The sequence below is a fragment of the Opisthocomus hoazin genome, chromosome 18 (genome assembly GCF_030867145.1).
Source record: "Opisthocomus hoazin isolate bOpiHoa1 chromosome 18, bOpiHoa1.hap1, whole genome shotgun sequence".
Classification (NCBI taxonomy): Eukaryota; Metazoa; Chordata; class Aves; order Opisthocomiformes; family Opisthocomidae; genus Opisthocomus; species Opisthocomus hoazin.
In genome coordinates, this window is record NC_134431.1 from 10,593,279 (window position 1) to 10,604,451 (window position 11,173).

At 54.3% G+C, this 11,173-nt stretch overlaps 1 protein-coding gene across 1 annotated transcript; it reads left to right on the forward strand.

Annotated features, from left to right (window-relative positions):
* The first annotated feature begins 6,208 nt into the window (after positions 1–6,208).
* CEBPB (CCAAT enhancer binding protein beta) lies at positions 6,209–10,770 on the forward strand. Its single transcript, XM_075438457.1, has one exon. It carries the CDS (start codon positions 6,462–6,464, stop codon positions 7,464–7,466), a length of 1,005 nt encoding a protein of 334 aa, XP_075294572.1. The 5' UTR covers positions 6,209–6,461; the 3' UTR covers positions 7,467–10,770.
* Positions 10,771–11,173: the final 403 nt, after the last annotated feature.

The following is an 11,173-nucleotide window of genomic DNA, read 5'->3' on the forward strand; positions in this document are numbered from 1 at the left end:
GCAAGGTTTGGCTTTGGGTGGGTTACCCAATTCACTTGGAAAACTGTTGTTAGTTTTGCCTTGGTATCAGCTGGAATAAAGCTGCATCGCTCTGTAGCAACGTCGGTGCAGCTGCCTGCAGACAGACCTCGCCAAGGCAAAAAGCCTGCTCTGATCTCCCGTCCACGCAACCAGAGAGCAGACCACCGAGGGGAGGGCTTGGTGCCTGCCCAGAGACCAACCAGCGCCGGGGCCGCACCTGCAGAGCGCTCCCTTGTTCACCGTTCCCTGCGGGAGGAGGGAGCAGCAGCACGCCGGCGGGACCCTGCGCGGCCCGAGCCCCGAGCCCCACGGCGCGAAGCCACATCCGGGGCGGCCGGCGGCCTGGCGCAGGCGGTGGGGGACAGGGCCCCGCCGGGACAGCAGCTCTGCGGGAAAACCTTGACGCCCCTCGGCCAAGATGGGGGCGCCCCCGGGCTGCGACAGGCCACGCCACCGCCAGGAGGCCGGCGGGCGAGCCGGTCCCGGCCCGGCCTCCTCCGGGCGACGGGCAGCCTGCCGAGCGCGGCCCCGGGCCGGGCGGGGACCGGGGGGGGGCAGAGGACCGGCCTCGCTCCGGGGTAGGGAGCCTCGTCCCCGCCGGAAGGGCGCTGACGCCACCGGGCCGTTCCCGCCACCGCCCCGGCCCCGCCCCGGCCCGCCGCGTGCCGCTAGGTGGCGCCCCAAGGCCGGTGTCGGCGGCGCGCGCAGGCGGCGGAGGGCCCACAGAGCCCCGCCCCGGCGGAGCCTCCCGCGGCGGGGCCGGGCCCGGGGCGCGGCGGGGCCTTCAGCGCGTCCGGCTGCCGGCGAGCCGCTGCGGCCGTCACCCGAGGGCGGAGGCTTCGGACACGCCTCACGACCGCCATCGCCCGGCCCTTCCCCGGCCATGGCCGCCGCTCAGCGCGGGAGCGGCGGGGAGAACGGCCCTCCGTCCCCGCGCTGAGCGAGGCGCCGAGCCCAGCCCCGGCTGCTGGTCCCCCCGGGTCCCCCCGCACGGCTCCCCCACCGCCCTGTGCCCCGGGGCTGCCCACCAAGCCGGGCTCGCCGGTACCGAGCAGCGCCGGGGCCCAGAGGCCGGGGGGCGGCGGGGAGCGGGCACGGCAGGCCGCGGCTCCCCCCGCCCGGGGCCCGGCCCGCCCGCCGCGGCCAGCAGCCCGGTGCAGTCCCGGCCGATGGCCGGCAGCCCCGCGTTCCCCGGGGTGCTCAAGGCAGGGGGAGGGCAGGTGAAAAAGCAATGTCTGTGCGGTCCAGGGCACAGACCTTCAGTGCTTTTCATGAGGAAAAATCTTGGCATTCTCCACTCGAGCCTGCTCTCCTGTCACTGTAAGGGTTCCCTTGGTTTACGTCGCCCCTGGCAATACCAGCCACGGAGTTCCAGCTGCCTGGCCTGCAGCCTCGGGGCCTCGGTACAGTCCTCCTCTTCTAGAAACTGCCTAAACGAGTTACCAACCCCTTTCACTGGGAGCTTTTGACACTTGGCAGGGTATCCTACAAGGACAGGGTTCCTGTTCCCTTGACGGATCTTTTGAAAGCTTGGATACCCTAGAAAAAAGCATTAACGTGTGATCTGTAACAAATTCATCAAAGTAGCAGGCTATGATTACCTAGGAAACGTCAGACGGCTGCGGAGAACTTATGGAAAATTAGTGGACAGCAGCTTCTCTGCCATTTTCCGTTGAACACAAGGAAGCAGGCGACTCATAAAATACAGAGTGACCTCTTACTGTCACAGAATCACAGAATCACAGAACATTGGGGGTTGGAAGGGACCTCTGGGGATCACCCAGTCCAACCCCCCTGCCGAAGCAGGGTCTCTTACAGCAGGCTGCACAGGACCTTGTCCGGGTGGGTCTTGAATATCTCCAAAGAAGGAGACTCCACAGCCCCTCTGGGCAGCCTGTTCCAGTGCTCCGTCACCCTCAGAGTGAAAAAGTTCTCCCTCATGTTCAGACGGAACTTCCTGTGCTTCAGTTTGTGCCCATTGCCCCTTGTCCTGTCGCTGGGCACCACTCAAAAGAGTCTGTACCCCTGCTCAGGAAGAAAGCCCACGTCTTGCCAGCCAAATGGCTTCAACATGGACTTTGTCTGCAACAGAAGAGACCGTGGCTTCTGCTTTGTCACTGTTCCCTTCCACGGGCGTTTGTGTGCACCCTGGCTCTCCTTCCTTTTCTTTCTTCCACCGAGCCACAGATTGGGTGCTCTGACCTCCAGTTTGCTCTGGAAAATTTTCAGTCTGGTAGGGGAAGGTATTTCGCTCATGTCGTCCCACCGGCTGGAGGCAGCGGTGCCAATCTCCAGGTGTCGTCTCTGCAGCACTCGGTAGGGCAAAGAGCAACGCACAGATAAAGCGGGGATTGAGCAACGCAGCACTGCAAAGGCCAAGCATGCTAGGTCAGAGGTGAGCAGAAGACCAACAAATACCCGAGCATCACCATGTCACAAGGGAACAGGGGGCGAGGGAGCACTGAGGGAGGGGGAGGGCTCTGGTCTGTCACAAAAGAACGGGAGAAGGCCAGGAGACATGGCCTGCGACCGCCTGGGGAGCAACCTGCCCCTGGGGACTGCGAGGCAGGGTAGCGCAGCTGCGGTTTCGGCAGAGAGGAAAGCATGTGGCAATCGGTTTTTATGTTAAAATGAGGCAAAGTCTTGAGCCTGGGCTAAGAGCTGGGGGCAGACGGAAGGAGAGCCAACCTCTCTCCGAGTTGAGACATTGTCCCTCTCTGCCATTTCGTAAGGGCCGTTTTACACAGCAGAGAAGGGGGAACGCAATAGATTGAAATCTGGCCTCTGCCAGGTACACCTTAGGAGCTGTTGTTGCTATACGGTGTGCGGCTGTAAGAAGAGAGACCTGGGGCTAGGAAGAAGAGAAAACAGAGCACACAACATACTCAGAAATAAATTTCAATTTTACTTCTCTATTTTGCAGCCCTTATTGCAACATTGCTCCACTGAAGTCAGCCTTTCAGGCAAGGTCCCCTCCTACCCCCCAGAGACCCTGTGCTCTCTCCCAGCCTGCCCGCACACATGGATACTGCTCTGCCCTGGAACCCCTCGTGTCCTCCTCCTCCTCCGCTCACCTCCAACAAGCCACCTACAGCATCTTCTTTGATGATGCAACTGTCAGCACTAACTTCTTTCCTCTTTGCCCCTCTTCTGCCCCGCCACATTGTTGTAGACTGCAGGTCTGTGGGTGAGCAGCTGTGTTCACACTGGGTTTAGCGTGACACAGCTCCGATCCTACTGATCTGCTAAGAGCTACTGCAAGGCAAATAGCACGTGAGACAAGTCTGCAGCCAGAAGCATCAGACATTATGGACAGCCTTTTTCTAGAGTATGATCCTCAGTCCGCAGGCCTTCTTATAAACACTTTGGTGTGTGAGCTGTCACCATTAACTGACAACATCTCTCCAAAGCTGGTGTCCTTCCAGGGACAGCTGCTGTAGACCTGGAGTGCACAGACTGGAGAGCTTGCAAGAGATCCTGGAAAAGACGACAATTTCCAGGAAGAAAATGCCTCTGCAATGCTTTATTGTAGGTCTGAGCCTGGAGCTGGAAAGTTGTGGCCTCCACAGTACAAAAGGGAAACTGGAGAACAGAATTCAATTCATGACAGAAATGGGCAGCGAGGATGAGATTCTTCCCTCCAGCTTTTCACCATCCTGGTATCCTTCTGCTACCCTCCCAGTACCAATATTGTTTCACACATGACTGTAGAGGAATCTGGATTCTATTGCATCAGAAATTCTTTTTTTTTCTGCTCAAAAAGGTTGGTGTTCTTACTAAGCAATTTGTGAGTTATGCTGTCTCCTTCCTCAGCTGACTGTTCTGAAAAAATAATTCACGAAATCACTGGAAAGGAGGTGCTTTTCACAGAAGTGCTGCCTTTCTGCTGCGAATTGCCCTGTGGGAGGGGTGCTCCGGAAGGGCTGCTGCCCTCGGGTTTCTCACAGAGGGAGACCAGCGCCCGGATCCCTTCGCCAGGAATGTCTGCATCTCTTGTCCTATCTAAAGCATCTCTCTGAAGAGGTTTTCCAGCACGATAATGAGCAGCCTCTGCGCATCTGTCCAGGCCAAGCCATGGCACTCGCAGGGATGACTGGTGTGTTCAGACCTCCACCCAATCCCCCATGGTGCGAGCCTCGCTCTGCACCTGTTCCCATTCCAAAAACCCCATTTCTGGCCATGCATTTGTTATGACAAGTGCGGAAACAATTTAAAAGAGACCAGAGTTAGCTCAAAACCTGCTTGCTGAATGCTAGGGTTTTGGATAAGTGGTTAGTCCCGCCAACAAGGTTCCCATGAGAAGCTGAGAATGGACGTTGGCTCCATGAGAGCGAGTGTTGGGATTTGAGGTGAGCTGGAGGAAGTTTAAAGAGATCCAGGTACAGCAGGGAGGTGCGGGGGGAGAAGGGAAGGAGGGGACAAGCCAGGCATCCAACCTCAATTACCACCCCGGCTGACGTGTGATCTCGGTGACTATAGGATTACTCAGCGCTGGCCTGGAAAGGAGGTGTGGGCCACACCGTCCCTGATATAATCTGTTTCACATGACAGTTGCACAGATGTTTCATTTTGCTGGGGAAGATCGGCCTGGGCAGAGCACAGCATTCTGCTGCAGAGCAGAAGAGAACAGGGCAGAAATTCGAAGAGGGCAATTTTACATCTCCAAAAATATCTTGAAAAATTGCCCAGGAAATTTACCAACCAGTTTTTGCGTTTGGTTGTAGCCAACGGCCGTGGCAAGCCGGAGACCTGCCGGGGTAATGCCAAGAAAGACCAGCCATGCATTTCAGCAGGACACCACGGCAGGAGCCCTCCTGCTCGTGGGTCCATGAGGTGTTCTGGAGGTAGCAGGCACACGAGACCTATTTTCAAGAGTTCAGTTGCAAGGGCCAGTTAGGGCAGCCACTGGATGTAACTGCCAGATCAGAATGCAGGATAAAGACGCAGAATGAGGGAGTAAACAGCCAGAAGAACAAGCCCCGGCTCACTGCAACTTGCCAGTATTTGCACCCAATAGAGAAGTTTGTATTTATGAAGGTATGGGCTCCAACTGCAACCTCCAGACCCGGCTCTCCGGCCCGGCCCAGCTCCAATTTAATCTCTGGTGCATTCACCAAAGATTAACGCGGTAGATAAAGATGGAACTAGAAATATTTGAAGCCTGAAAACCTGTTAGGATACTTTTGCTGTGGAAAGAAAACATCCTTTTAAAATGTGAAAAGAAAAAGCAAGCGAAAAAAAAATAAAAGAAAGAAAAAAGTCCGATGATCCACCGACTGATTCTTGAATTCTTCCTCTTTTCGAAGTTCTGAGGTTTGAACATTAGGAACAGTTGACTGTTTGAATCGTATAATGCAATACCTGTTCCTCTGGCTTAACGTTACAATATTTCCCACACCGCAGGATTGCCTCACATTATTCTAAGAGGCAGTGTCATTTTCCCTGCAGTGCTAGGTCTTCTTTACTGAGGCGAAGGACACTCCTACTTCCTTTAATTATATGTTTTGTTTTAAATTAATGTCCTTTATTCTGGGGATGAATCACCAGCTTGTAGACAGGTAAATGTGGGAGTAAGAGAGTGAAAATATGAGTTTGATTCCCAAGGTGGGTGTCTTTAATTAAAACGGACATCAGGATTCAGCCTTCCTTCCCAAACTCGCCCCGCGATTCGGAAAGCGTTTGGGTTCCATGTTTCTGTGCACGTATCCGACCTCCCCCCGACCCAGGCCCCGCCGGCTCCCCTCGCCCGGCCCGCCGGCCTGCCCCGGCAGTGGCACCGCGCCCGGGGAAGGCGCCAGGACGGACCCGCGGGCCAGGGAGGGCCGGGGACGGCCGCGCAGGGTCCGCTCCGGCCGCGGCGAGGGGCCCCGGGCCAGCGCCGTGCCCCGCTCCGCGCCCGTCCCCGGGGACAGTCCCACCGCCGGCGGGGTGCCCTCGGGCGAGCACCGGACGGAGAATAACGGGACCCGGCTCCTGCTCGGCCACGCCGCAGCCCCGGTTTCACGGCGGGCGGCTCGGCGGGCACCGCACCGGCACGCCCGCCCCGGGTGCCTCCTCCGGGGCCGGGGCCAGCAGCTCCCGAGCGTGCAGCGCGGCAGGCGGCCAGGCGGTGACGCGCCCGTTGCTATGGGATCCGCCGCCCCTATAAATAACCGGGGAAAGGAACTTTCCTAAGTCAGAGACTTTCGGACGCGGGACCCGGAGCCGGATGGTCGGGAGGAGACGCGCCAGCCCCCCGCCGCAGCTCCCGCCGCGCCGCAGGGACTGAACCGGCCCAGGTGGGCAGCGCAGCCGGGGGCCGTGCCCGGCGCCGGAGACCGAGGCAGGGTCCGGACCCCCACCCCCCCTCCCACCCCCCACCCCGACGGCGGCAGCTTGATCCTCTGCCGGGGGGGCCCCCCCTGCGCCGTTTCCTCCTCCCCGCATTCCCCTTTGCTTTCATGCAACGCCTGGTGGCCTGGGACGCAGCATGCCTCCCCATCCAGCCGCCCGCCTTTAAATCCATGGAAGTGGCTAATTTCTATTACGAGGCGGACTGTCTGGCTGCCCTCAACAAGCTGCACCCGCGGGCGGCCGGGGGCCGCTCGATGACCGAGCTGACCGTCGGGGACCACGAGAGAGCCATCGACTTCAGCCCGTACCTGGAGCCGCTGCCGTCCCAGCAGCCGGCGCAGCCGCCGCCTCCCTCGGCAGCAGCAGCAGCAGCAGCGGCAGCAGCAGGGGGCAACTTTGAGCCTCCCGGCAGCAGCGGCGGCCAAGATTTCCTTTCCGATCTCTTCGCCGAGGACTATAAAGGCGGCGGCGGGAGCAAGAAGCCCGACTACACCTACATCAGCCTGGCCCGGCCCGGGCACCCCTGCGCCGGCCAGAGCCACAAGCCGGGGGGGCTGCCGGCCTGCTTCCCGCCCCAGATCGTGGAGACCAAAGCGGAGCCGGTCTTCGAGACCCTGGACTCCTGCAAAGGGCCCCGGAAGGAAGAAGGGGGAGCCGGGCCGGGACCGGGGGGCATGTCCTCGCCCTACGGCAGCACCGTGCGCTCCTACCTGGGCTACCAGTCGGTGCCGAGCGGCAGCAGCGGGAACCTGTCCACCTCGTCCTCCTCCAGCCCCCCCGGCACCCCCAACCCCTCCGAGCCCTCCAAGTCCGCGGCCGCCGGCGGGGGCTACTCGGCCCCCCCGGCGGGCAAGAACAAGCCCAAGAAGTGCGTGGACAAGCACAGCGACGAGTACAAGCTGCGCCGGGAGAGGAACAACATCGCGGTGCGCAAGAGCCGCGACAAAGCCAAAATGCGCAACCTGGAGACGCAGCACAAAGTCTTGGAACTGACGGCCGAGAACGAGCGGCTGCAGAAGAAGGTGGAGCAGCTCTCCCGGGAGCTGAGCACCCTCAGGAACTTGTTCAAACAGCTGCCCGAGCCCCTGCTCGCCTCCTCGCCTCGCTGCTGACCGCCGGCGGGGCGAGCGGGGCCGCGGGCTCCCCGTCCCGCTCAGCGCGGCGCCCGGGGGCGAGGGGCCGGCGGGTGGCTTGGCTTGGGGCGGTTGCTCATTTCGGTTGGTTGTTTTCGGTTTGTTGTTTTTGTTTTTTTGGTCTTTATTTACATGTTGTCGGAAGGCCCCGGCGCGGCGCGGGGACCTCAGCGGGGGCCGGGGGCTGTCGGCGGGGCGGCGCGGGGGGGGGGCTCGGCCCCGGCCCCGGCCCCGGGCGGGCTCTGCAGGCTGCTGGGCGCTGGGGTTATTTAAAAGAGCGAGAGGAGAGCAAGGGCAAAGTGATGCAATCCTTTAAGCATGGCTGGGAATGCTGTGTACATGATGCAATCTCGTGTAACTGTCAGTCATGAATTGAGTAATCTGTTAAAGATGTTCCTACAGTTTTTTTTATTATAAAGAATAATCTATTTCTATAAGAAAATACATATGTATATTTTGGGATCTATGCATTCTTGCTACATTTGAAGCATTAATGAACAATTTTAATAAACTTTATGACTAGGTTAAAAAAAGTAGCTTGTTTTATTTTGAAGGCACCTTTAGAGGTAGATTAAACGCAGGGCTGAAATTCTAGATGAATCTGGCTCAATGCTGTGATCAGGGATCAGGATTTTTGTTGGTCTTTAGACTTTCTCTGTGACTCAGAGAAAGGAAAAGAACACCCAAAACCAAAACCAAAAAACCCCAAGAGAAACCCAGCAAAAAGCAGAGCTGGAAGCTTTAGCCAGCTTTTGTTGCCTCATTTTATTTCCTCTAATCACTTGCTGTAGCTGCCGCTTGGGTGTTGTTTGGGGAGGAGGTGTTTATGTTGGGGTGGGTTTTTTTGCACTTCTTGCTGTTCGGAACGTGTAGAGCGAGATGTGCTATCCAAACCATGACCAACCTTTGGCAAAGTAACACCGAGTCTGAAGTGGGAGGGAGGAGGAAAAAGTACGGGAGGAAGCTTGAAATGAGTTTTTGTTTGGTTTTTTTTGTTTTCTTTATGGAGTTTCTATTCTCTAAGTTACGATTCAGCATTTCTTATGTTTGTAGTTTACAGGAATAAACATGAGACAGTAGCATTTCTGTTGGATGTCGGTAATTTCGGTCATTGCTCAGGAAGCTCGCATGAAACCCAGCCAGGTGAGAGGCATATGAACAACTCCCTTATTGTTTCTCTTGAGATGTTTTCCTGAAAACTGTAGAAGGAGTTTCTCTGATGAGAGGTGTTTGTATGCGTGCATGTTTGGGGGGGGGGCACACGACAGAGAAGTGGTAAGTGGGAGGGTGGCAGAGGAGGAGGAGGAGGTTTGTAGCAGGCCGCAACTTTGCCTTAGAAGACAACTGAGGCTCTGCCTGCTGATAGAACAAGCCAGCCTTCCCAGGGCTCCCCGGTTGTGGTATGTTCTCCTCTGCATGCTGCTGTGTTGCAGTCTGTAACAAGTTAACAGTTTCAGGCTGGTTACGTGAAGGGAGTTGGGCAAATGATTGGGTCTTACTCAGCATTTTCCATTTTCCTGTTAGGCCAAATTTAAGCATAAAGTTTTCAGATCCAGATTCCCACTGCCCCGGAAAAGAAACTCCTTAGTTGTCTGCGCTCTGTTTGACAGCTGAAGGATTTTTCAGTATAAAGACAGTGGACTAGAATTTGCTCCTATACGTTCCAATGCAAACAGCAGTGGACCGCGGAAGGACAAATGTTCAATCTGTTGCTTATTTCTACTGTTTCTTTAAGCAAAGCGTGTTTTCTACTGAAAGAATGATTCTGCTTTTTTTTGACAGTTCAGATTGTAGCCTCCTGCGGGTAAATCTGCCAGAGCTCTCACTGAAATTTGTTACGCATTCCCTGCTCCCCCAATGCCTCCGTAGCTCCTGCTAGGAGCTGTGCAGTAGTAAGCAGTGGAGTGTTAGTCCTGATACAGATTTCCCTCGTTTGCTTTTTAATTTGCACAGTGCAGTTAAGTTGTTTTTATGAGACCCTAAGAATAGATTTTCTTGGGTGAGCTAGCTCCTGCACCAGCATGACTCAAGTTCTTGCAGGCAAGATAGACGTTAGGTCTTGTCTTGACTGTCCCTCGTGACGATGATTACTCCAGCCTCCTGTGGCTGTTTATTCTACTATTCTTCTAGTTACGAAACTTATCCACATCGTTAGATCCTATTTTCTTGTTGTGCTGTAGGCCATGTAATGTTACCCGAATTTAGAAGCAGTGTTCCCAGTCAGAGCTGAGTGCTGCTGAGGGTGGAATTGCTGGGGGACTGAGGATCTCCTCAGATATATTTCTCTCTCTCTTTCTCTCTCTTTCTCTCTCTCTCTTTCTCTCTCTTTCTCTCTCTCTCTTTCTTTCCGACAAAAGTTCAGTTTGTGGGGGCTGGAAGGCAGGGTAGATTGGAAGATAAGATGTACTAAAGGTATTTATATTTGTTTAAATAATAGTCCAGTTTTGGAGATAGAGCCCTACCAGGCATGAATGAGCTAATCCCCGTCCTTAAACTTTGCCTGCCACAGTTCAGCAAAGCCAGGGCGGTGTTGCTGCAATTTAAAGAATGATGTTTGAATTACTGCTGTATTCCAATGTATCTCCTAATTAGGATTACAAATTTCTCGTTCAGGAGGAAGCTTGTGCAGCAATGAGTTCTTGACAGAAAGATGCAGTTACAGACAGGAAAATTGAGGACATAAATGCACCAATTTTACACTAATCTGAGAAAGAATCTGTGAAAGAGTTGGAAAGAGGATTCCTGAATCCTTCATCCTTAATCTTTTGTTATGCACATAATTCATATTTTAGGAGCTTTGTAGCACTATTAAATGCATGGGGGTCATTAAATACCCTGCTTTACAAACAAGCATATGAAAAAGCCCCTGTAATTAAAACATTTCCTAGAAAAAAAAAAGTCTGGAAAAAATGAGTTTGGAAATGAATCTGAGAAAACTCCAAGCACTAAAGCAGACAGAAGATTCCAAATACCTTTTCTAATCACAGTGGGGGAATTGGAAAATCCCTGTCCAAACAGTGGCTTAGCTCCAAATATTGATACAGTTTCCATTACAAATAAGATTCTGTTGACTGAAAGCGGTACTTGGTATGTCGCGGTTGTCTGCTGACAGGGTCTCTTGAGCTGCTTTTCCTGAAGCGACTCAGCACAGCTTTACTGTGCTTACTCCAGTAGTCTTTTGAATTTTATGGAAGTTTATAAACAGCATTTCATTTGGGCTTTTTTTTTTCCTTTCATATTATTTATTACATTGACTGATTCATACAGGTCTTTCTCATTACTGCTAAAATAATAGAGTTTCTTCCTATGCAGAAATAAGTATGATCAAATCCCCAGCACTAACATCCTCTTTCCAAAGTGTCTAGCACTGTTTTATTGTTTGCTAGGTGTTTGAATTCAGTTGTGCTTAGTTCTGCAAAAGGAATCATATGTATCATTTTAAAACAAAATATTCAAAAATACAGTTATAGTTTTGCTACCAGTTCTTCTATCTAGTAATATAAATCATTACTCTCTGCTTATCTGCCCAAAGCATGGATAACACCATGCAGCTCTGACACTGTGTGGTGTTGCTTCCACACTTTTCCCACTGCTTTCCGTTACTGACTCTTGAAGACGCAGGAGAATTTACACTTGTTTCTATACTAATTGCTTCTCCTCTGTCAGATAAAATCACCCAAGTTGCA

Coding starts and splice junctions, on each gene's coding strand:
- CEBPB (XM_075438457.1), top strand. CDS start 6,462: ATGCAACGCCTGGTGGCCTGGGACGCAGCATGCCTCCCCATCCAGCCG.